Source organism: Leucopleurus acutus, assembly GCF_964270905.1.
Source record: "Leucopleurus acutus genome assembly, chromosome: 16".
Taxonomy (NCBI): Eukaryota; Metazoa; Chordata; class Mammalia; order Artiodactyla; family Delphinidae; genus Leucopleurus; species Leucopleurus acutus.
The window spans coordinates 50396019-50423261 of NC_139158.1; the positions used below are offsets into that span (position 1 = coordinate 50396019).

The following is a 27243-nucleotide window of genomic DNA, read 5'->3' on the forward strand; positions in this document are numbered from 1 at the left end:
CAGAGAGCTTTTTTTTTAAACAGAACATTGAGATTAGAATTTGCTCCTTAAAAAAGACATTCTATTCATATTCTATTATAAGTGTTGTTTGTGAGGTCCAGAAAGAGAGTGGGATGGGGTCAAACTGAACTGAGGATTTCATCCTGGCAGATCCAGGAGAAACACGAGGATCTCCTGTGGAGAGTTTTGGTTTTGAGATACAAGCTACAAAGGAAGCTCAGCAGAGTGGACAAGATGGTCAAAAAGTTTGTTAAGAGAAGAAGCCTGTCTTCCTCTCGACGATCCCCCAGATGCAAAAAACATATATGTGTCATTGGCATACAGACTCTAAATTTACAAAATTTTATAACACTTCTCATCCTCATCTTATGTCTTCATATCTCACGTGCTAAGATGGGACCCAATAAGGAATCGTGGCTCTCCTTGGAAGAACCTTGACATGACACACTGTGGTTTCCACAAAATCGCCTCCAAAAGGACCAACATTTGAGTCCTATTAATAAACTTCCACTGAGACGCCCCATGTGAGGCCAGAATTCCAACCCACAGCCCCTAGAGAATTTACTGAAGTTCAACCCCTCCCCTTGGAGGTAAGCAAAGGCACACACCCAGAAATCCTGAGAGCGGCTGAAGCAGGTTGCACAGAGTGTGGACCTCAGACCAGCAGCAACAGCATCTGGAAGCTTGTTAAAAAGCAGATTCTCAGGGCCCGCCCCAACCGTGCTGAATCCGCATTGCAGTGGGAGAGGGGAACGAATCTGTCTGACAAATTTTCAAAGCGATTCTTCTGTACATTTAACTGTGAGAAGCACCCCTCCTGGGAGGTCTTCGGGAGCATTTTGGCAGCTGCCGGAGAGGTCAGCCCTGCAGGACTTTATAAATGCAGCAAGGGCGTGGCAGGGGGGCAGGGAGAAGAGAGTGGGCCCCCAGGCCCCCTTTGGAATCACCAGCGGGTCCTTAGGATGATGCCATCCATCCAACAGGAATGCATTAATTTTGATCTTTAGTGAAACACTGGACCCTGCCTGACAGCCTTCTCATTTTTCCAGTGGTAATGCAAAGGAAGTGCAGGTTCAAGGCCAGAAACCTAAACAAACCCTCTCATGTGAGAGTGGGCTCTTTACCGGCCTCAAGCTGAGCCTATCTTGACTTCACACACACACACACACACACGCTCAGCTCGCTGTCCTTCCCCAGGTGCGTCCACTCAACCCCAGGACGTGCCCACTGTCACTGACCATGGCTGAGCCCCCCACCCACTCTGCTGTGTTCTCATGGAGAATCGAGCTCCATCCAAAGGTCCGTGTCACTGCTACTCCAGACCCTTCAGTTTCAACTCAAATCAACCCAAGAAGTTCTTCATGGAGCGATTATTACATCACCTCCTGCCTCCCGGCCTGGTTACATTCTACGTCACTTCCTCTGAAAGTGCCCAGCAAACAGACTTCCTCAGAGAGAAGAAGTTTCTCGGAGCTCAAACATACCCATCACGATGTCTTTCTTAAAGAACTCTACTAGGCTTAGTTTCTGGAACTTTTAATATTTTTTAGTTCCTACTCCACTCAATCAGAAAAACTTCACTATTTCTCATTCCCCTCTACCTCTTGATTGACGTTGACCTTTGGTCCTCACACCCCGTGTGTGATAATTGTAACTGCAGCTAAAACACATGGGGAGCTTACCCTGTGCCAAGCATCATTTTACATACATTCTTTCATTTTCCCAACCACCCTGTGAGAAAGCTACTATTATTATTTCCACTCTACCGATGGGGAAACTGAGGCTTCACTTGCCCAAGATGACACAGCTAATCAATAGCAGAGCTGGGATTCTACCCCAAGTCTATCTTTGATTCTTTATGCTTTATTGCCTCTAGAGGCATAAGAGAAAATACATGTGAAAGTAAGTTGAACTTGCAAAACACGATCCACCAGAAACACATTCTTCTATGGGCTCTCCCATGCTTTTGGAGTCCTCCGCTATTCAGTCCTATTCCCCATTTAAGCGTTAATGTGGCATTTTCTCAGTTTCTCTCTCACCACCACTGCAGATCCCAGCTGTTATGCATCCTAAAGCGTCCTCTCACCTAGTTTTCCTGGCCCATTGCACCATGGGACACACATCTGATGGTCCCTCCGTGGTAGAGAAGGCTCTGGTTATGTCATTCGTTCATTTGCCTGCTTAGTAGATAGTTTGTCCAGAACCACGTTTCAACCTCAGCTACACATCGGAAGATTTAAACAGTCTCAGTGCCCAGGCTGCAACCTACACCAATTAAACCAAGGTCTCTGGGGGAGGGACCCAGGCATGGATACTTTTCAAAATTCCTCAGGTGATTCTAATGTGTAACAAAGATCGGGAACACTGACTGCAGGCTTCATCTTCCTGCTACTGTCCTAATATTTCTCAAGTACCTTATGATGACAAAACTCTCCAGGATGGCCCTTATACCTGTGTTCCTCCAGTATGCCTCCTGGACCATCCTACATACAGTGGAAGCTTAATAAATGTCACCTGCCAGGGAACTGAGTTTTTTCATGGGGGTCTTATAATAATTTTCCTCATAGGGAAGTCACCCTAAATCAGCCACCTGGGACCACTTATTCTCCAGATCCTACTTGGGTCCCAAAACAAACCAGAAGGAATTTATTCTTTGAAATACGAATATAATTTCCTATGTTATTTTCCTTTCTCTGTAACCGTATGAACTATGGAACTCTTATGAGGAGTCTTCTCCCAGACCGGAAAGACCAGAGAAGATCTGGGAGCCTGTTACTACTGATAAGTATGAATGGGTGTTCTAGAATGAAAAGAGTAGGTTTGTTGATCATTCTGGATGTATCAGTATCTTAGGACCAAATTTCTTAAAATTAAAGAACTTGGCTCTAAGATCTCACACTTCCTGGTGCAGGAGAGAGACCCAAGATACATGGCTGTGATTGACCATGGGTAAAATGGTCTTAAAAGGTTGTTTCACCATGGTTAGGATAAAGTGTAAAAAAATTTGTAGATCCTTAACGTGAATGAGCTATAGGTGAAAGGCTACTCAAATCCCCTCAAACCATCTTTACTTTGCCTCTGCAATTTTGCTCTTTTCTAAAGTGAATGCACAGTAAAAGAAAGTCCAAATAGTACTTTTCCTTGAAGACCTTATTTAAATCTTAAACCGGGGTTATGACTGGAGGCTTCTAGATTAGGGGAGAGTCAGCCTCCTGGATAGGATGTCAAATCATGTGACACATTTCATCTCCCTTCCAACATATGAATTAAGCCCAGGTTTACCTCGGCCGACCGCACCTCAGTGAAAGAGCGAAGAGGATTTTCAACGGGATTAAATGGTATGAATAGCTTTCAGGTTTCTACTGGGGCCCGAGCTGCAGGGCGGAGCTGCTGCGGCAGCTGCTCCAAGGGGAGAATAAAGGATTTGCTGGAGCTTTGTGACTCCATGGATCTGCTGAGGATTGATCTGAGGGCCTTTCTTAGCCTCCTTTTGGGGGGAAGAGAAGGGCTTCTTTTCACAGTCACATTGTCTGGCAACAAAGCCTGACCCAGGAGAGTGGTGTTTGAGGGGCTGCACACTTGCTGGGGAGAGAGGTGGGCTCAAAGCCTCCCTCAAAGAGAAGGCACAGAGCTTCAACAGGTGGGTCTAGAAGCTGGGAGGGGCTGGGGAAGGTGAGCCCAGCCTCCCTGGCTTTCCCAGATCCTCTGACCTCAGCCTCCTCCCGGGTGGCTCGTGCTCCTTGCATTACCCTGCCTGAGATCCCGAGGTGAAGGCTGTCTATACTGCGTGTGTCGAGGGACTGGGGGCAGTGCCTGGCATGCAGCTCAGAAAGATCACTCAGCTACTGCTGGGGGCAGTGAAGAAACGGTGCCACCACTGTGGAAAATAGTTTGCAGTTTCTTACAAACATACACTTACCATGGAACCCAGCAATCCCACTCTTAGGTATTTACCTAAGACAAATGAAAACAGGTTGACACCAAAACTTGCCCTCAAATATTTATAGCAGCTCTCTTCATAAATGCCAGGGACCAAAACAACTCAAAGATCTCTCAGCAGGGGATAGATAAACACATTGCAGTACATCCCTGCAATGGAGCATCACTCAGCAATAAAAAAGGATCCAACTGTTGACACATTGATTAACATGGATGAATCCCAAGTGTATTATATTAAGTGAAAGAAGCCAAACTCAAAAGGTTGCCTGCTGTGTGGCTCCATCTATGTAACATTCTAGAAAAGGGAACGCTATAGGGCTTGGGGGAGGGGGCTGAATACCAAGTGGCAGCACGAGGGGATGTGGGAGCTAAGGGAATATCCGCATCTTGATTGTAATGGTGATTACACAACTGTGTGCAGGAAAAAGAGGGAACATTACTATATGTAAGTAAAGAAAACAAATCAGTAACAGCTCCGTCATGAAAGATGTGAAGAGAGGTTCTAAAGACTGTCATACAGAGTGAAGTAAGTCAGAAAGAGAAAAACAAATGTCATATATTAACGCATGTATGTGGAACCTAGAAAAATGGTACAGATGAACCGGTTTGCAGGGCAGAAGTTGAGACACAGATGTAGAGAACAAATGTATGGACACCAAGGGGGGAAAGCGGCGGGGGAGTGGTGGTGGTGGTGTGCTGAATTGGGCAACTGGGATTGACATGTATACACTGATGTGGATAAAACTGGTGACTAATAAGAACCTGCTGTATAAAAAAATAAATAAAATAAAATTCAAAAATTAAAAAAAAAATACAATAACAGGTGAAGTGATCTTTTTGTTAGATACCAGAACAATAGTAAACCTTGAGGGGAGTCACTAGAATGGGACCAGGGGGCCTCTGAGTGTCTGGCGATTTTCTGTGCCTTTATCTAGAAGCTAGGTATAGAGTGTATTCAGATTATGATTTTTCTGAAATTTGTCATTTCCTTACAAACCATGCATGTTTTTAGTTTTGTTTTGTTTTGTTTTTCAAAGCTGTGGTTTTCTTTTTTTTGAAGATGTTGGGGGTAGGAGTTTACTAATTAATTTATTTATTTTTGCTGTGTTGGGTCTTCGTTTCTGTGCGAGGGCTTTCTCTAGTTGTGACAAGCGGGGGCCACTCTTCATCGCGGTGCGCGGGCCTCTCACTATCGCGGCCTCTCTTGTTGCAGAGCACAGGCTCCAGACGCGCAGGCTCAGCAGTCGTGGCTCACGGGCCTAGTTGCTCCACGGCATGTGCGATCCTCCCAGACCAGGGCTCGAACCCGTGTCCCCTGCATTAGCAGGCAGATTCTCAACCACTGCGCCACCAGGGAAGCCCTAGCTGCTTTTTATACATAACAAAAAGTAAAAAATATAGACTAGGAAGGTAATTATAAAAAAAAAACAGAGAGGTTTTAAAACTCTCAGGCCTTGTCGCAGCTTTCACTATAATCTCACCCTCCCTCTTCCTGTCGGTGGTCACCAGTGATTGTTCTAGATTCCCATCACATGTTCCCGCAGTCGGTGACCAGGTGACTGTATCCCTGGTTGCTTCCAGGAGGCGATAATTTTAGCATATAGTGGTGGGTTTTCTTACTCTGATGGTCCCAATTACTTCCCCTCAGCTCTCCCTCCTTTCTCTCATGAAGAATGTGGGGCCTCGGCACCCCTCCTTGGACTCATTCTTTTAATACAGCTCCCCCCTTGTGTTCCCTCTTCAAATTCTTCATTGACAAAATGAAAGGCAAATTGTATTGTGTGGATGACACAATTAAAGGACCATTCAGGACCTCTGCTTCCCACCAAGGGACATCTCAGGCTTTGTGCTGATGCCAATGGCATTGAGAGCATTGCTCCTCTAAGTGCGTTCTGGGGCCAGCAGCATCAGCATTACCTGGGCTCTCATGAGTAATGCAGACTCTCAGGCCTGCCCCAGACCGATGAATAAGGATCTGCTTTTTAACAAGATGCTCAAGGATTCCCACTCCCTTTTAAAGTTGTCTCGCTCATATTCACTCACCAAGAATTTATTTTTAGCTATTCACATTTATTCTCATCAAGCTATATTCAATTTAGTTTGACTAGAAGCAACATCTTTCTTTCAGCACTCATATTTCATCGGTTTATGTAATAGTGAATTAAATGATGTAATTACAATAACAACTGGCATATACAGTTTTGGGAACTCATCCAAACTGACTCTTGGAAAATATAACATCCTACCCCTCTTTGGAACAGAACTTAGTCTATTAGCTGCCAGAATTCTTCATGCTGTGGGTTACTGTCAGTATTTATTAAAGAAGGGATGAAGGACATAGGTCAATTCAATGACTAGGTTAAGCAAAGGATGTTACGAGAGTCTGTCATGACTTTTTTAGGGGAGCCCGAAAATAATTTATTTTTTGAGATAACGTGAACAGATGCAAGAATTTTTGTACAATAAATGTCACTTGAGCTCACATTTCAGCTTGCTTTCTGAAGTAGAGGCTGCTGAGTTAAGGTTGGTTACCCCAGGCTATGCTTAGCTCACAAAAGTTTACTAGTGGCAATTACCACTCATTGCATGCTTGCAAGCAATTTTTGCGTTTCTGTTTTCTTTAAAATTTCATCCATGGCAACAAAAGCAAAAATAAACAAGTGAGACTACATCAAACTAAAAAGCTTCTGCACAGCAAGGGAAACCATCAATAAATTGAAAGGATAACCTACTGAATGGGAGAAAATAATTGCAAATCATATATTTGATAAGGGGCTAATACCCAAAATAACTCAAGACAACTCAATCCCCCCAAAAAAAAAAAAAAATCCAATTTAAAAATGGTCTGAAGCTCTGAATAGACATTTTTCCAAAGAAGACATACAGAAGGCAAACAGGTACATGAAAATGTGCTCATTAATCATCAGGGAAATGCAAATCAAAACCGCAATGAGATATCACCTCACACCTATTAGAGTGGCTATTAATCAGAGACACCAGAAAGAAACAACAAGTGTCAAGGATATGGAGAAAAGGGGACACGTGCACTGTTGGTGAAAATGTAAATTGGTGCAGCCACTATGAAAAACTGTGTGGAGGTTCCTCAAAAAACTAAAAATAGAACTGCTGTATGATCCAGCAATTCCATTCCTGGGTATTTGTCCAAAGAAAACAAAAACACTAATTCAGAAAGATGTTTGCACCCTCCAGGATCATTGCAGCATTATTTACAACAGCTAAGATATGAAGACAACCTAAGTGTCCATGGATGGATGAATGGCTAAAGAAATAGTGATATGTATATGTGTGTATGTGTGTGTGTGTATAAATATATATATAATGGAATATTATTCAGCCATAAAAAAGAATAAAATCTTGCCATTTGTGGCAACATGGGTGGACATCAAGGGTATTATGCTAAGTGAAATAAATCAAAGACAAATACCACATAATCTCTCTTATATATGGAATCTTAAAAAAAGGCTCTTAGATACAGAGAATAGACTGGTGATCGCAAGAGGAGGAGTGTGGTGGAGGTAAGAAATGGGTGAACTGTTTTGGTTTTTTTTTTTAGTTTAAATAAACTGAATAAAAATTTTTCAAAAATTTCACCCATGGAGGCCAGATTATCATCTACCTCCACAATAGTGCTGTATAACAGACCGGCTCCAAACAAGTTGACTTAAAGGAAGCAGTTGTTACTTCTCACAAGTCTGTGAGTTGGCTGGGAGGTTCTGCTGATCTGGGCCAATTCGGCTGAGGTCAGTTGGGCTTCCTGGTGTGTCTGGAGTCAACTGGCGGGTCCAGTGAGACTGGTCAAGAAAGATCTTGGTTGGGACTACTCAGTTTCCCCACCCATAATGTCTCATCCTCCTGCTGGTTAGCCCAGCTTGTCCCATGACCATGGCAGAGTCTTGAAGCAAGAGGGAAGCAAGTTCTCTGGGCCTGGGCTCCGAGCTGGCCCACCGTCACTTCTGCACTGATTCGTGGCCACAGCAACCCATGAGGCCAATACAGATCCACAAGGTAGGAAGGACTTTAAACTCACATCCCAAAGGGGTAGAGATATGAGGCTGGGACAGGGGGTGGTGGTAAAGAGTTGGGGCGATTTTTTGCAATTCACCACTCATAGGTTAATTTGTAATTTAAGAAAATATCTTAGAGGTAATTGAGTAATTTTCTAATTGCAACACCTTTGCTAAACAGGTCTACATAGAGTCTTTATTTTAATGAATATATATCAAATGTTTGCATAAGAATATACTGGATTGTTTGTATGACCACCTTACTCTAGGTGTTACTCGTGTGATTTTGATGTCCAGTTTATTCTCATGTCACTACTAAAGAGTACTGCTTTAATTGTGGGCTAATATGAAGAGGATTTAAAAAAAGAAAAACAGAACTGGACATAATATATAATGTTGGATTTGTGCCAGGTGAAGTGTAAATGCAATTTTGAGAGCAGGAAAGGCTAGATGAAAGCTTGAGAAGTAAATTTTTTTTTCTTTTTATTGGTCTATAGTTGCTTTACAATGTTGTGTTAGTTTCTGCTGTACAACAAAGTGAATCAGCTATATGTATACATATATCCCCTCCCTCTTGGGTCTCCATCCCACCCACCCCACCCCCCCGCATCCTACCTATCTAGGTCATCACAGAGCACCAGGCTGAGCTCCCTGCGCTATACACCAGGTTCCCACTAGCTATTTATTTTATACATGGTAGTGTATATATGTCAATCCCAATCTCCCAATTCATCCCACCACCGCCTCCCCGCCCCATGTCCACACGTCCATTCTTTATATCTGTTTCTCTATTCCTGCCTTTCAAGTAGGTTCATCTGTACCATTTTTCTAGATTCCACACACATGCGTTAGAGAAGTAAATTTAAACTCCCTGGGTCTAAGCTTATAACCTTATTACTATTATCTGCGGAGTGGAGAGCCAGGGTGGGGACAGGCGGAGGAAATCAAGATATTTAAAAAACATTAAGTCTAGTATCTTTTGATAGAAGATTAGTCATATCATTTCTTCTCATAAAACTTACATTTTGAGAAAGCTGAATGGCTTATTTCACTACTTATTTTTTTAAAAAGGCTTTTTATAAGTAGCGTCCTTCACAAAAAAAGGTGCTTATATCCCGTTAGTTTTACTTCCCAGAAAAAGTTTACTGAGTTCATCAAAATCAGCACATTTACATGAGAGGAGAACTCCATTGAAAAAAAAAATGAAATCCACCGTGCTACTGACCTGGGTAATTACAGCCATGTAAACTGGAAGATCAGAGATCTCAGAAAGCTGTGTTGTTAGAGCCTACATTGGGTCAATCTTTAGGCAGGGCGTTTTGTGAATGTTTTCTTGAACAAGAACAATTAAATTGCTAGGAATTTAATCTGTAATCATTTCCACACATGAGAGTTTATTCAGTGATTCAATAATCGTTGCTGAGCAGCTATGAAAAAACAAAAACAAACCAAAAAGCCACCGCACTAGATAGTTGGGGATCATCTTTGGATTAAGCAAAACTCTCAGAAAGATGTACACTTGGAAGCATGTCATCTTCCTCCCCGGCCCCACCCCCATACCACTTTCTCTGAGCAGTGCTTTGATGTCAGGTCCTCAATTTTCAGGTGCTTCGTTCTGAGAAACAGTCTAATTTTTCAGAGCTCCATCAATGCAAGACCCAAGCCCCCCTAGACATTCGTAATCATACACTTCCACCTATGAGGATATCTTTCATCACAGAATGCCAGGAAAATCTTTGCTCCATCTGAGGGACCATCTTGTTGGCACTCTGAGGTTACTCTTGTAGCCGACTCTGTTTTCTTGATCACTTTGGCTGTTGGCAAGCTCATCATCCAATTCTCAGCTCAACTCAGGTAGTTGTGCTTGACCCACCTGTCTTCATTTATTATTTTTCCTTCCCGATCTTGGTCTCCTAACTTCAGCTCCATTTTCCTTGGTCCTGATATTTATTACCAGGTCCTGATACTATTATATATTTTACCTGAAAGTCACCTGAAGTCTTTTTTTAAGACTAGGCTGTTGTATACAGACTTGGTTAAATAAGTGAGAGAAATTCCCATTATGACTCTGAGCTCATGATGGGACCACCAAAATGTCCATTTGACTAACCAACACTTCCATCCAATGACACAGTATTGCCACCATTCAGTGGAAAGAACATCTGATAACTTCTGCTTAACTAATGTGTAGACTTTCGGTTTCAGTGTGGGTTAGATCTTAATGTGCAGACGAATTACCTGGGGATCTTGTGAAATTGCAGATGCTGATTCGGAAGGTCTGGGGCAGGGGCCTGAGAGTTCAACTTTCTCTCAAGCTCCCAGGTGAAGCCAGTGCTGCTGGCCTCAGACGGCTTTCCGAGTAGCAAGGGAGAGAGTACAGTCATGGGCCAGGGCTAAGATGACCAACTCTGTGACACAGCTGACTTCTTTGCTGCAGCCATTATGTAAATATGGGTGTGATTGAGCCTCAAAAAGTCAGTTCAGGAAAGCAGATGGGTCCACGCCGTTCTCACCCTTGCACACCAGTCTCTGCTGATCCCCAATCAGTGGTATCAAAAACCGGCTCCTAGATTCTCAGGTAGAGACCTGAATTCCCACTCTGTTTATTTTGTCGTTGCCTCCTAGAGATGAGGTTCCTAGGAAACCACCTAGTTCAATGTCCCATCCAGGATGGGGAATCCCCCTCTCTCCTGCTGCTGACAAGTGGTCCCAGCAGCCTCTGTTTAATTACCTTCAATAGCAGGGACTCACTACTTCCAAGGCAGCTTGTTACAGTGTGGAATAGCTTTCATGGAAACAAAGTCTCTTTCTGCTGAGTCAAAACCAACTTCCTTGTAACCTCCACCCACTAAGTTGCCTCTGCCATTTGCAGCATCCCAAGTCTGCTCCCTCTGACTCAAGTCAGCCTTTCCAATATTGCAGACAGCTGCTATGCCTCCTATTCCCTCTTCTACAACTAGACACCCCCCCCCCAGTCCTTCATATTGCTCTGCTTAAAGATCTGCATTTTTTGGCCTTTCAAGCCTTCTGGGTATGACCCAATTGGTTAATATACCTCTTAAAATGGTTCCCAGTATATACCCAACAGATTTGAAAGCAGGGTCTTGAAGAGATATTTGTAGACCCATGTTCATAGCAGCAGCATCCACGATAGCCAAAATGACCCAAGTGTCCATCAGTGGATGAATGGATAAATAAAATGCAGCATTCACATACAATGGGCCACTATTCAGCCTTACAAAGAAGGAAATTCGGACACATGCTACAACAAGGATGAACCTTGAGGACATTATGCTAAATGAAATAAGACAGTCACAAAAAGACAAATGCTGTATGATTCCACTTACATGAAGTACCTAGAGTAGTCAAATTTGTTGACCGAAAGTAGAGCGGTGATTGACAGGGCTGGGGGAGGGGAGAAATGGGGAATTTTTTAATGGGTACAGAGTTTCAGTTTGAGAAGACGAAAATGTTCTGAAGATTGGTTTCACAACAGTGTGAAGGTAATTAACACCTTTGAACTGTACACTTAAAAATGTTTAAGATGGCAGATTTTAGGTTATGTGTATTTTACCGCAATTTTTAAAAGACGGTGCCCAGAGCTGGTCAGAACACTTCAGTCGTGTTAACGCTAGTGCAGAATCTGCTGAGGCTATGATTTCTCCATGATCGCTAACCCCCTGCATTTCTAGTAATTCAGCCTCATACTGTGGCCCTACCCTTCTTAGTAGCCTGATTATAGAATTAGGCATGTCACAGGTGTGGTCTATTAAAATCCCCACCTCCTCTGCACATGAATTACTGCCAAATTATCCTAAAATAATGTAATTGGCTTCCCTAGCTTTTACCTGCTTTGAAAAAAATTACCACTTCACTGGATGCATCTTTTGGTAATTAAACTTTCACCTTTATAATCATTTGAAGTTTTCTATGTCCTAGTTTTATTTCCAAAAGAAAAAATCATCTTTGATAGGTTCTGAAATCGTTTCTGAATGATGCTTATGAAAAATCTGTCTATCAGTAACCTATCGTGATCAGTATCTAAGGATTTAGAAATTTATAGGTAGTCCTTGTGCCAGTGTTTCTGTGCTCAAGCTAATGTTTCTTTAGCCATCGTTGACTGCTCTTGGCATAAAAACAATATGAAAAACAACTATTTACCTTCCACATAAAAAAAAAAAAGCTTAAGCATTGCAGTCATCCACACTTTATGTCCTTAGTAACTTCTAATTTCGAGAAAGCCATCGGGAAAGAAATCACTGGCTTGAGAACAAAAATGTCAAACACAGACACAATCTTGTAATTTATTGAGACCCATTAACCCAAACATGAAATACTGGGATTAGAAGCCCTGTGGCTTTCGTGCTGTTGGTAGGGTAATCACCTGTCTTTGACTCTCACACTTATGTATGTTTTGAAATTTTCTCAGATAACTGGATATATTTAGCTCTCCTTTTCTTGAGTTTCAACAACTACTTTGATTTTTTTTTTTCTTTTTTTGAGATCTGGAGGCAGATTTGGGTTTGCACAGGTTTGGAAATCTGAGTGCAAACAAGATGAAACGTTGCTCAAGAGTGAATTGTATTGTGGTACTTTCCAAATGCTACCTCCTTCTGGAAGTGTAATTTCCAGAGCCTTTTAGGAGATGAAAAGGTTTGTAAGAGTTCAGTCACACTTTCAAATTATAGAAAATTGTTAGTTTCATTTAGATCAGTCAACTGTACAAATGGGCCAATTTGGTTTCAAAAATATGATCCCAGAATATCTGTGGGTCAAGTCATTCAGGTGTCATTCATAGAACAGAAAACTCACTACATCATCACCACAAAAAGGAGGGTAGATGAATCATTTACAGTTGTTTGAGAATGCCAATTTAACAGCAATTTACACCCAAGATTTTTATTTTCAGAGAAGACTCTCCACTGTAAGAAAAGAGGACACTTTATAAGTACTCTTTTCTCCCCAGTAAATTATGAAACTATAAAACTATATAAAACTATGAAAGGTCATTTTAAAAATCTTTGGTTTTAATTCAAGGAGTGAAATGAGGAAATTAGTCCCACAGTTCCTGGATTTTGCATCTTGGGTTTTTTGTGACTTTCTGTGATTGGCTTGTTAAAGGGGACATGGACATGTAACTCTATTTGTCCTGATAGATTTCCAGATAATAACTGTGAAACAGGGTTGGGGCAAGACAGTCAAAATTATAAATACCTGAACTCAAGGCAAAAACAGAACAATGTTTAAAAGCTCATACAAAATTACTGTTGAAGATGCAAGAAATTCATAGTTCTAGTTTCCAAAGAAAATTAATTCACATCTCTTTTGTATGTAAAATGAAGCTTTGAAAAAAATGGTTGGATCTACTCAATTCATACTTGGATGTATAAACCTGTGGCCTGGTTATGGTGGCTGTGGGAGCTGTAACTTTATCCTGATTTTTTAATGTCTAATTTGTTGCCCATAGGTGGTTCTTGTTTTTTCTTTTTCATGACTTCTTGTGATGTGGAAGAATAAGAATAATCCACGGAAATGGCTGTATATTCAGATGCTGAGCTTCTCTGGGGGAGTTGGCTAGACAGAGTTTACAGAGGCTTACATTTTCTCACATAGTAATATGGTAGAGAGATTGTAGGACACAGAAGTGTCCTTTGGATATATATATACACTAATATGTATAAAATAGGTAACTAATAAGAACCTGCTGTATAAAAAATAAATAAATAAGAAAAAAAAGTGTCCTTTGGTCCTGCTGGAAAGGGACAGAAAGCTATCACATCTGCTTATCCATGGAAGAGGGCTCATGAACTTGCACTAACTTCATCCTCGAAGAAAAAGGAAGATATTGAAGAATATTTTACATGTCCCTTCTCTATATTTGGACCTTCCTCTCTTACTTATTGGAAAGAAGAAAGAAATTAGGGAGAAAAGGTGTGGGGGAATGGAACTACCTTTCTTGGGTTCACTACTACAATCTAAACTATCATCGTCCCTTACAAGCATGCCCTCTACTTTATTAAGCCCATTGTTTTGTGTTATCCACTATATTGTTGGCACCCTACACAATACCTGGCACATCAATAACTATTTTCCTCAACATTTTATAGTGAAAAATTTTAAACATAGAGAAGTTTGAAAGAATTTTACATGAACACCAGTATGCCCCCCACCTAGATCCTATCACTAACACTTTACTATTTTGCTTCTGCATATACCTATTGATCCAGCCATCCTTTATCCATCCATCAGTCCCTCTAATTTTTTATGCATTTCCAAGTTGAAAATATCATTTCTCTTCCCTCTGAATACTTCAGCACTCATGTAACTACTAACTCAAGTATTACATTTTTTTCTCTTTTGAACATGCAATGAAATGCACCAATCTTAAGTGTGCTGTTTAATGAATTCTGACAAGTGCAGACACCTGTGTAGCCCAAAGCCTTATCAAGAGACAGAACCTTATCCACCCCCAAGAAGAGGCCTCAAGCCCATCCCAGCTCTTCTCCACCCTCCCATCTCCCCAAGCAATTAGTCTTTCAATATTTTTTTGACCAGAGATTAGTTTTGCCTGTTCTAGAACTTCATAGAAATGGATTCAGACAGGATGTAGTCTTTTGTGTCTGGCCTCTTTCACTCAGCATGATATTTTTGAGATCATCCATGTTGTTGCATGTCACAAAGTTCTCAATAAATATTGATTTGCTGATTTTTATCACAGATTTTATTAACCAGAGATTTAAGTCAACTAAATATATTTAAGTACAGTTAGTATAGTTGAATGTCTTTTATTATGCCTTGGTTGGGGGGGGGTGTTCAGCACTGCTGTGTGTTGATGATTCAGCAAAGGTAGGGCAAGTTTTGTAGAAAAAGAAAAATGAGGCATCATCTTTTTAAAATTAAAGAAGGAAGATACCCAAAGACGCTTACAATTTGAACACATGAGACAGGCTAGACAGGAACTGGCCACCAGCCTCTGCCCTTCTTGCAGGTGTAAGTGTGATGGCTAAACGTAGCAGTTTTCACAGGAACATTTTGCTGGAATGGTCACTTACTATAGGCTACACCCAAAGGCAGGATGCAAAGTGGCCAAGGAGGAGTCTGCACATTTGAGTTTTTTCTGCAGTAGTTCCCCATTCTCCAGGGAGGGAGGCTGAGAACTGGATGGGAGGAAGTAGAGGGTAGAGCGTCCACTTGATGTCTGTTGTGGGAAACGTGACTGGCTTTTTGGGGGAGTACCAACTAGTTGCAAGAGTCTCAACTGAAAATTTTCCAAAGAATCCCCTCTAGCCCACAACTGTCTTCTCCAAAAGTAGGTTCCCAAGCTCAGGAAGGGTGAGGGGCACCATGCTCTTTGGCATGCGAATTTCATGTTTATTAGTGATTTGACATTTCAGTTAGGGTTAATCAGATAGTTTCCATCCCTCAGAAACCTATGTTCTCTTATTATTCAAGGGGGCTAAACTCACCTCTGGCCTGGAGCTGACCTCGGTTTACATGCACACCAGATCCCCACCTGGAGGCATCTGCCATCTCAGGTAGCCCTCTCGAGTTAAGTCAGGTGGCTGGATCTAACCTCTTCAGCTAACGGCCTGGCTCCTTTCTGAGGGGTGTGTGGAAAACAGGCCACAGGGGCACAGAATCAAAACAGGTTCAAATATGGGGAACTCCAAGGAATGCACATTTGAAGACCTTACCAGCCCTTCGTGTATTTTTTTTTCCCAGTACCAGCATTTTGCTTTTAAACCATTCCTTAGTACCCTAATTAGGGAAAATTTGGGGGTAGAGGTGAGAAGGGGCAGATAGGAGGTAGGGGAGATTGGTTTGTATGGAAACGTTGGTGAGCAAAGTCTAGATGGGATTACATATGACAACTGGATGTCTTGCATTCAGTATAATTGGGAAGAGTGGGGACTGCGGTACATTAAGACAAAACACCCAGGTTGCTACTGCTTATGGTTCTGATCTTGGATATGTCCCTTCCAAAATATGGACTAATTCTCTCATCAATGATCATCAAGATGGGACACATCACCATTAAGAAGGTGCCTTTCTGGGAATTCCCTGGCAGCCCAGCGGTTAGGCCTTGGTGCTTTCACTGCGGTCGCCGGGGTTCAATCCCTGGTCGGGGAACTAAGATCCTGCAAGCCACGTGGACTGGTCAATAAATAAATAAATAACAACGAAGAGAGAAGGTGCCTTTCTTAGGCTGTTAAAATGCCAAAATTCCTAAACCATCCTTGGTGACTTTGAACCAATGTCACGAGGTCAGTTAGCTGCTTTCTTTTATTCCCTAGCATGATGAGATCTAATACTGAAAACATTGTCCATGTTGATCCACCCATTAAATGCAGTAAATAAATAACTACAAATTAGCCACCGTTTTATTTTCTCATAACTCAGTATGTTGGAAAATATTTTCCTTTCACCCTTGCAGCCCATCATGCCCCACAGTTTCGGAGGGTTTGAGCCACGATCCGGCCCCTTTTCCTCAGGACGTACCCAATATAGGGGCCAAAACTTTGTCCACCTTTCAGGGGAAATCAGTCTTTTCCCTAAAGAGATGTCCTCCAACACAGCATTAGGTCCTCCCGTAGAGGGGTTGGCAGAGGCGTCTGCCAGCCCGCAGGTTTCCTTCGACCTTGGTTGTGACCTAGAGTGTCGCTGTTAATTGCGAGGCTCGCCTCAAGGTAGAAAATAGCATCGGTTTCCACTGCCACCCCAGAGAAGCCAAGTTCTGCTGCCGGGCGACGGCGGTGAGACTGTCTTCCAGGCTAGTCTCCGGCCACCCAGAGCTGCTCGGAGGCCGCCTACAGGTGCAATCCCGGCACTGCGGCCTGGGCAGCGGGACGGGGAGGGTGCGAGCCCCAGCCCATCTGCATCGCTGCCTGCCTCTTGCAAAGCCTGCGCAGGGCCCTCCTCCCCCCGCCCCTCGTGCCAGCCGCCCTCTGCCCCCGGCTTCCCCTCCTCTGCCCCGGCGCGGTTTGGAAAGGAAGCTGGGAGCCCTCCGAGGCTCCGCAGACTCGGGTTTGGAAGAGGGTAGGGCGCGGCCGAGGCTTCCCCTCGAATCTGCGGCCAGCCTGGCTCCGGGAAAGTTTTTCAAAGTTCCCAGCAGCGCCTGCCCAGGTCGCCTCCGCGGGGCGAGCAGACGGCGGCCAGCGCGCCAGCCTCGCCGCCGCCGCCAGCCGCGCGCTCTGGGCGACTCTCTCGCTCGCTAGCTTGCTCGCGGGAAGCCGGCCCGGCTCCCGGCGGGCAGGCCCTCCTCCCGGGGCGAAAGCCGCAGCTGACGCAGGCGGCTCGGAAGGCGGAAACTGCCCCGCTCCGACTGCTCAGGCAGCGCCGCAGGGCCTACACCTGGGGCCCCGACGGGCGGCCAGAGGCGCCCGGCCCGAGGTGCCCGAGGGGGCGGTCCGCGCGGGGGGCCCCGGGCGTCTAAGTGGCTTAGCGCGTCCCAGAGCAACGGAGACCTTCCGTTCCTCCCCGCGCCCTACCCCCTACCCGCCTCCCGCCTGGCCCAAAGCGCCCGAGGGCGGGGGGGTCTGCGCTGGGCCCCCAGACGTCTACGCGTCTCTGCGCGTCCCTGAGCCCCCTGCCCCTTCCAAGTTCCTCCCTGTACTCCCCCACCCCATCCAACGGGAGGGAAGGGGCGTGTCGATGGTGGACACGCCCCTCATGAATATTAATAAGCGCGCATGCGCCTGCCAGGCGCGCTGGGTAGAGGTGGCTAGCCCCGGCCGCGGCTCCCAGACGGGCTCTCCGAGTCCCTCTCCGAGAGCCGGGCGGGCACGCGTCATTGTGTTACCTGCGACCGGCCCGCGAGCTGGGTTCGGGTTGTTTTTTTTTTTTCTCCCCTCCCTCCCTCCTCTCTAAGCAGCTGATCTGAAAGGGAATAAAAGGCTGCGCATAATCATAATAATAAAAGAAGGGGAGCTCGAGAGAAGGAAAGAAAGCCGGGAGGTGGAAGAGGAGGGGGAGCGCCTCAAAGAAGCGATCAGAATAATAAAAGGAGGCCGGGCTCTTTGCCTTCTGGAACGGGCCGCTCTTGAAAGGGCTTTTGAAAAGTGGTGTTGTTTTCCAGTCGTGCATGCTCCAATCGGCGGAGTATATTAGAGCCGGGACGCGGCGGCCGCAGGGCCAGCGGCGACGGCAGCACCGGCGGCAGCACCAGCGGCAGCACCAGCGCGAGCAGCAGCGGCGGCGGCGGCGGCGTCCCGAGTGCCCGCGGCGCGCGGTGCAGCGATGCGTTCCCCACGGACGCGCGGCCGGCCCGGGCGCCCCCTGAGCCTCCTGCTCGCCCTGCTCTGCGCCCTGCGAGCCAAGGTAAGAGCCCAACGGGCCACTCTCCCGACCCGTCCTCTTCTTTCCCTCGCGGCGCCCCGGACGCCTGCGGTTGAGCCTCTGGAGCGGGCTCGGTAGCCCTGGGGCGCCGGCTCCCGCCCCGGCCCCTGCGCCCAAGAAGCTGCACTTGGGCTGGGGGAGCCCCCTGGCTCCTAAATGTACACTCCAGGCTGGGCAGAGCGCGCGTTCGCTCCGCTCTTGCTCCCGGGGTGGGGGGGGGGGCAGTCGTATCAGTTTGCTCCCACTCTAGCCTCTCAAGCTCGGGAATCACGTTGAGTCCTTGCACCCAGTTTTGTAAAATTAATTTCACTTGGCGCCAAGGGCTTGTCGGGGCGGGCGGGGACGGAGTCGCCACTTCCACCCCCGAAGAAAACAACTTTCCCCTGCGCTGACCTCCCTCCCTCCCTCTCTCGCCGGCAGGTGTGCGGGGCCTCCGGCCAGTTCGAGTTGGAGATCCTTTCCATGCAGAACGTGAACGGGGAGCTGCAAAACGGGAACTGCTGCGGCGGCGCCCGGAACCCGGGGGACCGCAAGTGCTCCCGCGACGAGTGTGACACGTACTTCAAAGTGTGCCTCAAGGAGTACCAGTCGCGCGTCACGGCCGGGGGGCCCTGCAGCTTTGGCTCAGGGTCCACGCCTGTCATTGGGGGCAACACCTTCAACCTCAAGGCCAGTCGTGGCAACGAACGCAACCGCATCGTGCTACCTTTCAGTTTTGCCTGGCCGGTGAGTGACGGCCGGGGGGCGGACGGACGGTGGTTTGCACCCGTGGGCCGAGCTCTGCTTTCTCTTGCGAGAGGAGAGGGATTTAAAGGGCCTTGGCTGGAAGCTCGGCGCTAACCCGGGATGTCTCTGTGGTGGCGGGGTTAGGGAGCCGAGGCTCTGTAGCTAGATCTCGGCAGGCCCCAGCCCCAGTGCTTTTTGCTAAGCGCACGAAAGTGGGACCCCAGAGCGGATGGTGGGGCAAGGCTCCTAGGAAGGCCGGTTGAAACTTACAACGTGAAGGCCCGAGAGTAACCGCCCGAGCCAGGAGGTCATTATAGATGATCTTTGCTCAGCCTTATTAAACCTGATGCGCCGGGGAAGGCGGCTCGGCACAGTTCTGGCCTCCGAACGCCGTCCAAATTGGCACCCTCGCGTTTCCCGTGAGCAGCCGGGAGGGCGGGTGTGTCCTTCCTGGAGGGTGTGGGGAGCCCACTTCCCGCTGCTCCCCGGGAGATTTCGGTGCGTGCGGGGGCGCGCTCTGGGCTGAGGGTAAGGCCGGGGGCGGCCGCCGCCGGAGAGGCGGCCGGGCTTTCCCCAGAGCTGTGGGCACGGGAGCCACCCGCCCCCTGTCGGCCCCTTCCTGCCCTCGCCCCCGCGCGGCGTAGCCCTTGTGGCCTCACTAACAGCGGTTCCCGGGCTCTGGAACAGCTGTGTTTGCAAACTTCCCCGGGAAGGGCGGGGGTGCGCCCTCGTCCGGTGGGCGCGCGGGCCCCGCGAGCGTCGGGGGGCGTGCCGAGGCCTGGAAGGGGCGGCCCGAGCGAGGCAGCCCCTACGGGTGCAAGTGCACAGACCCACGACTCCGGAGCCGCTCGAGGCTCGGGCCCCGCTGGCCGATCTTGCAGCGAGGCCCTGGCAACGTCTCGAAATGGGTGGAAGGAAGATGAGTGTGATTGCAGAAGGGGAGGAAAGGGGAAAATGTTGGTGCCCTCTGCCCCGCTCCTGCCGTCCAGGAGGCGTGACTCAGTACCAGGACTGGGGCTTGGCCCGGCCTGTGCTGGGCGGGTGGGTGGTGAGAGGGGGAGGTCGGTGCCCTGGGGAATACTCTTCGCCACGTGCTCTGATGGGGCGCACTCTGCTGCCTCCTATCGCGGGCTAGGGCTGCAATCGCAACTGTGAGAAGGGAGGGGAGAGAGTCAGCCTTGGAGTATGTGAGAAGCTCGGGGTGCCTCTCAAGGCCCACGTTGACTGGGGCTGGCGTTATAAAGTGCCCTCTGCCTGGGTGGGATGAGACATTTATCAGAACATGCCATTAAAAGGGGCTTATAAAAACCTGTGGTTTGTGGAATTCTCTGAGAATGGAGGACTGAGTCTGTTGTGGGATCTCATTTTTACAAAGAGTGTTTATCTTGTTTGTTAATCCCCTTTAGGGAGAACTTTAAGCTAAAGAGGTTGGCCGCTTTTTAATCTGGCTGGGCCCAAGTTGACTGTGACGACTGACCGCCCTTGCCCTTGTCCGTGTGTTTGGAGGTAGGGGGAAGGGGCCTGCAGGTGGTTACACCCGCCTGGAGGATCAGTCCGGAGCCCCTCGCTTTTCACAAGACCATAAAAGGAATCTTATTACTGATGTGGAAAAGCTGCAGGGCTGGCTGAGGTTCCTCTTGGAGAGGAGGGTCAGAGAAACGGCTGGGATGAACACAGGGAGCCTTGCTTCCCTGGCTGGCTGGGGAAAGTGACCCAGAAGGTGTGTCTGCCTCCTTTTGACACTTGGCAGAGAGCCCGAGATGGGGAAGAGCGGCAGTGGTGTGTGAGGGCAGGGAGACGATTGATTTGCTGGTGCTCGTCTGTGGTTTCAGGCCCCGCGGGTCACCAACCATGAAATAGACTCTCGGCTTTTCTAGAATGGGGGAGACGGCTGGAGCTCACACTGAGAGTGTGGTTCTTTTGAAGCTGGGCCAAATGCCTGCTTCCCTCCTAAACAACTCCCCACCCCACCGCCCCAAAAAGGCCTGCTGTGCAGCGTAAGCTTGACTTCCCAAGAGAGAGTGGAGGTGGGGTGTGCCCTGTTATTTTCCCCAGCACGGTTGGAGAAACACCACTGTCTGTAACTTTCAAGAATGATTCCAGTGTGAGTGTTAACTGAAGTGAAAGCACTTAGGTAGCTGGATTAGTACCTAAGTAGATCGCACAGCTTCACTCAGTTTGGCAATTAAATATTAGTGAGCGTGTCTATTTAAAGCTGATATCTTAAATAGGTAATAGCTGAACTTGGTATAGAATTCAAGATGGAACAAGGAGGATACAGGGTTTAAAAAAATAAAAAATCTAAACTACCTTGGACTTCCTGGCCCCTAAGCTTCTAACCCTTAGGCAGCCACAATTAGTGTCCGTGTGGTTCCTCCCAAGTTTGCTGACAGTGGCAGAGAGGTGGTTCAGGGTGCACAAAAGAAGGTCACTTTAGAAGGTGGTGTAATTATGTGTTTTGTCTGGAATTATGGCCCCAATCAAACAACTGCTTGTGTTCTGAAGAGGAAGAGGAGAAAACGATTTGGTCAGATCTGAAGTGTAATCCACAGGCCAGTGTCCTTGTGAGAAGCTCTGTGGTGTGGGCCTGCCCTCCAGACAGTATCTGATTGTGTCCCACTTGGGGTCCACTGCCCGAGCCGCAGCCTGGTGATGGTTTTCTTTCGTGGCTTCTAATCATAGCAGTGCTGCTCAGAGGGGCTTGACTTGAAGCAACTAGCCTGATTTATGATCCTCCAATCAGGGGACCCAGTGATAAGACCATGCATTATCGGAGGTAATTAGGCTCAACGGGAAATGATTGGGGAATAACCATTTAGAAATCACTGAAATGGTTAAGTTGCACTTCCCAAAATTAGTACTAAATCCCAGAAGTGCCTGATAATTAAAAGTACATTAGTGTAATTACCACTACCCAGTCCCAAAAGCTTTTTAGGAACTCCAGAGCCCCAGTTAGCTGTACTGATGCTTTGCTGGCCCTGGAGTGAAGTGAATCTGGAGAAATTTGGGGGGAAGCAGTTCAGGTACCTGGTCTCTTGGCCTCATATTTAAATGCCATTGACATTGACAAAAGGCTTGCTGAGATCAACTTCCATCTTTTAGGAAAACCCAGTGAAGTATGATTCTTGCATACTAGAGGGATGCCAGCTTTGGCATCACACTTGAGGCCTGAATGACCAACAGCCAGGGGTTTGGGTAAATCGGATGCTATAAGGTTAGTCGCAGACCGTAACTGACATGCCCTTGCCTTTATGCCTTCCTCTGTGCTTTCGGGTCCCTAGGCCTCCGCAGATGGGTAGCCACGTGGAGGGATGGGATTCTCATTTGAACTGGCTCCTCTCTGCAGTCAGACTGTGCCACCCACGTGGTCAGCATGCGTGCATACAAATAGCATACGTGTGTACGTGCTCAGAGCAAGCGACTTTCTGTGTATGGGGAAAACACCCTTTGCCCTAAGATACCTACCTCGAACTAAAGTGATGAAATGATATGTCTGCATTGCAAAACCAGGCTGGAGAGAAAGTTGAGCTATGCCTGCTTTGTACTGAGTGTCTGCAGAATGGCTACTCCCCCCATGGAATCCCTATTCAAGGTACTTGGTTTCTGATCGTTCTTTCCTCTTCCAGGTGTAACCTCTGTGTGTTCTTCCTCCTTGTTGTCTTGTTTCTTAGCAACTTATTCAAACCTCCAGTACTTATAGGAGTTTACAACCCACCAGCTCCACACCCATAATTCTACAGGGACTTCAAGCATTTTTCAAGAATGGTGAAGCTTTTGGCATGGAGGCTGTTTGGGGGAGTTGGATGGTTAAGGAGGAGAGGCAGCAGCCACTTACAAAGCATGTAGCCTCCCAGAAAGCCAGCAATCTGAATGCTGCCTAAAATCTTTACAGCAAATAGTTGTAAGGGACCTTTTGGATGGAAGGTATGTGGAAAGTTTAGCATAGAGGAAAAATGTTATTCATGAAAAAACGAAGCCAAGGCAACAGGGAGTCTTCACGTCCTGATCTGAAAACAGGAATGCAAACAGAGGTCTTGGCCGGATTCGTAGCAGCCACTGGCCCATTGTAGGAGGGCCAGAACCTGGTTCCAATGCCAGGCTTTCGAGATTAGTTACAGTGTAAGAATGCGTAATCTCTGGATATGCATACAATCAGCATGGTAATCCATAAAGGCAAATATTCCTGAGAACTCCCCCTTGGTAAGCGTTCAGAGGCATGTTCCTACGCTCTGCCCCTCCAACCCCCAGGGTGAGGTTCCAGTGCTCCAGCTTTTAAATACATTTTTAAAAAAAAATTAGCCCTAAACAAACCTAACCTAGTTTTCAACTTTAGGAAGATGTTTGTTTTGATATGCATGGGAAGTGATGATTCTTGTGTTTTCTAGAATGGTAGAGGCGGAGGAGTAGGGTTCTGGGTTCAGAAATATCCCGCCTCTAGCTTGGCATGGGGTGGGGGTGAGTGGCTGTGTTGTGACTTCTTGCTGGTTTCTGATCACCGCGTGCACTACCCTGCCCTGTGGCCCTTGTTTCTGTGGCACCAATGACATTTGTCTCTGGTGCACTGCGTGTGCTGGGAGGACACAACAGCGTGGCTCGCAGTGGTTAAAAGTGGCACATAAATAGTCAAACATTCAGGGCCCTCCATCAGTTCAGCCCAGTCTTTATGCGCTTCTGGTAAACGAGTAGAAAGGCATCTTGTTCAGGCTTGCTCTGTGTGAACCGGACGGTTGTGCTTGGCTGGTTTCTCGGTATTCTATCTATTAACCTCGCCACCCTTTTGTAACTGGTGCATTTAATTATCAGTGGGATGCTTTTCAAACAGGTAGGGGTAATGATGGGAAAGGGGGTGGGGGGGCCTCTCATTGAGAGTCTCAAATCTGGATATGAGCTTCGGGGCCCTGCTTGGTGAGTCTTTGAGGTGGGCTTTCATGAGAAAATCACCCTTTGTAACCAGATCAGACTCTATTGAAATGTCAAGCCCTGCAGACTAAATTGCTTTCTGTGACTGAGGTCTCAGCCGGGATGCCATGGGGTGGCTGTCCTCCCTCCGTGCCTCACCTTGCCCAAACCCTGCCACACATGAATCGTTGGCGCGAGCGTGCATGTACCCACTCATGACATCTCTGGAGCCTTTATTGAATACGTTTGTGCTTGGAATGTTTTATACTCCGGCCACCCAGACGCAGGCAGGACAATAGTGTGGCCGAATTGACTGAAATGAGGATTACGGGGAATAATGCAGCCGCTGCACAAATAATGCAGATACAGGGCCAGCCACAGGAAGCGACAGTTGAGTCAGCAGAGCACAGGGCCCCAGACCGACCTGGGGCCGCTGCCTCTGTACAATGGCCCTGTGGGCGCTCCCGGGGCGCGCTCCCTGCCGCCTGCCCTGCAGCCCGGGCTTTTGGATGCCGCACGTGTGCCGTTTGCATGGTGGGCTGTTTGTGTCCATCAGCTTGGCAGGAGGGGAAGCAGCAGCTTCTCAGGGCTCGGTTTGGCTGCCACTGTTGCCAGGAAGAGGAAGCTCTCAGCTGCCAGCACAATTACCTTTGTTTCTCACATCCCCCCTTCTTAATATGGCAATTAAGTGCTTACCACTCCGCCCGGTGCCAAGGTAACCACCACGGGGCTGGATGGGCGCGGAACACAGGCCTCCCGCAGCCCCAGTGCCAAGGGTGGGAGGAGGCGCCAGGGGCCCTTCAATGCCAGGACCCTCCTGGAGGTAGAGTTCCATGGGCATCCTCCCCAGAGGTCCTCCTGAAAGCTGACCATTGCTCCTTCCTGCTGCACGAGAGTGAGAACCAGCTGCCGTGTTGCCAGGTTTCCCCGGAGCTGGGGAAGGACAGGAGCGATTCACACTGTGAAGCCAGACTGAAGATCTGCTGGCTGCCCATCCCTCCTGCTTTACCCCCAGGCCATTTTTCTGGAAAAAATGTAAGGAAAAATAGATGAGTGCCAGGTAGCTTTTTATAAGAATCCTGTTCTCCTAGTTTGAAACCAAGAAAAATCCAGGTGTTTGCTGTCTTTTATGTTTTTTGCGGGTTTTCTTTTTTTTTTGTATGAACTTGTTAATAAGTTGAAACACCTGCCCGTCATCTCGCCTGCACCCCTTCCCAAGAGTGAGAAGGGCCCTGGGACTTGGCCTCTCTAGGGTTAGGTTTGCAGTGGCCACTTGGGTGTGATGTGATTGTAGTGGAATGCCAGTTTGGGGCCTGGTACCTGGCCTTGATGGCATAAGGTGCACAGGATCTGGATCCCGGAGTCGGGATGTACATTCTGGGATGTACAGAGGTCAAGCGTGGGCCTGGGAAAACTTAAAGTTCCCTAGCAACCAATAATCATTGCCAAATTATCTCGATTGTGTGGGGTTGGAGTGGAGCTTAAGAGTGCCTCCTAATAGGAGCCTTGAGAGAATCCTTTTCTCTGAAGGCTGGGTGGGAGGAATCCTTCTGCCCCAGGAGGCGAGTCCTAGAACCACAGGCCCTTCTCTGAAACAAGGGAGAGAGACGGTCCAGGGCTGCTGCTTGAATTTTCTACCAACGCCTCGTTGTCAGTGCTGCAGCCCCCAGCCCCTGCCCCACCTTCACCTCCTAGAAGGCCGTTCATGGGGAAATCATGATGCCAGCTGGTGTCAAGGGCTCTGGACTCCTCTTTCCCCTCAAGGTGGGGCATGTTGGTCAGCGACTTCTGAGGTCTCCCAGTTCTGGAAGGATGAGTCCGGGAGAGAGCCTGGCCTTCTAGATCTTGTGCAAGAACCAAGGATGCCCTCTCCCTTGAGCTTTAAGCAGAGTTACTACTGTCACACCAGCTCGGTCCCGGGATGCCTTCCCTTTCCGTGGGGTTGTGGGCATATTATGTGTTTAGTGCCTGTACAAGTCTGAACAAACTCCCGGGTACCAGTGCATTTAATCAGAGGATTAATGACAACAATATGTGGAAGTGGAGAACGTGGGTCTCGACGTGACCAGCAAATGAAGGGCTTCATTATCCAGAATCAGACCCACATCTGGCCTCATTTGGACTTGGCTGTCATGTCAAATCAGTAGAGAAACCTCTAATTTCTTGGTGCTCTCAGGGAAGAGTCTGGTAATTTGTAGGAAGTCCTAAGAAACACTGAGGCAGTAAATAAGGTGTAACTTCCACTAATAAAACACCAGTGACGACAGCAATGAATTTGGACCTCTGGCCACTTGCAGGAGAGGACTGGGTATGTGCCCCGGCTTGCCCAGTTTTGCTTGCTTTTCTGAGCATTTTCCCACAGTTATCAGTGAGCGAAATGGAATCCTCCTCTGCTTTGAGTATGAAACATATTTCGGCTGAATTCCAAGGCGGGGTCTATCACAAGATATTTTTATGTTCAGAGACCTGCTGGGTCGCTGTGTGAGCAGTAAGCTTGCTTTGAGTTATGAATGAAGTTCCTTTTTCTTTTTTTTCTTCCCCCCTCTGTTTTTGCCTTCACCTCGTAGGTGGCACTGTATTATTTGATCAATATACGCTACTATTTCCGACGTACTGGTACCTGCCATTGACAAGGCGGGGATACATAAAAGGGTTCATGTGCCTTTCCTCCCTACTCTCTACCCCTTTGGATACATTTCCCCAGCACCAAGATAGCAGAAGTTTTCTTGAAACCCTGGTGTTTTGTGAGACCGACCTCATTCTAAATTACAAATGAAGATTTGAGTAAAAGTGGGAATTTGCTAATGGCTTGGATTTGGCAGTGGTGGGGGGCACGGGGAGGAGGTGGAATTCTGAGATAAGCCTGGAAGATAAAAGGTACCTTCAGTAGAATGGCTGGCATCCCGCCAGTGTCCAGGGAATTTGTTTAGTTAGTGGACTCTGATTATTCCTGGAATGTTAGATCTTATTGACAGATAAGTTTATCAATAAATACAACCCATGGGGTGCAGCTCTTTCTTCCTTTTATACTTTGGTCCCTAGAGTCCACCCCCCCTGCACCCCCAAGTTAGGTTACCGCCTTTGTCTTCAGAGTCTATTTGCACCTACCCACCCCTCCTGCTTCCTGGAGTCACCTGATACTTGTGGGAGCCGAGATGGTCTCACACAGACAGGGCTTTCAAAGGGGTTCTGCAAAGGAAAAGGGGCCTCCCCGGGGACCTCCCCACCAGGGCCCAGAGTGTAACAGCAATCCCCAGCCCTCCTCACTGGGTGAGCGCCTCCACTCCCAGGTACAAACACCTGGTTTGGTTAGCTTAGA

The 27243-nt window shown here is 47.4% G+C and overlaps 1 protein-coding gene across 1 annotated transcript in view; it reads left to right on the forward strand.

The window, feature by feature from the left end:
* Positions 1-17663: 17663 nt before the first annotated feature.
* JAG1 (jagged canonical Notch ligand 1) overlaps positions 17664-27243 on the forward strand; it is a 35624-nt gene continuing 26044 nt past the window's right edge. Inside the window, exons 1-2 of the mRNA XM_082858200.1 lie at positions 17664-18281; positions 18720-19025. Coding sequence (XP_082714326.1) covers positions 18201-18281; positions 18720-19025 — 387 coding nt within the window. The 5' untranslated portion in view covers positions 17664-18200. The remainder of the gene's footprint in view (positions 18282-18719; positions 19026-27243) is intronic.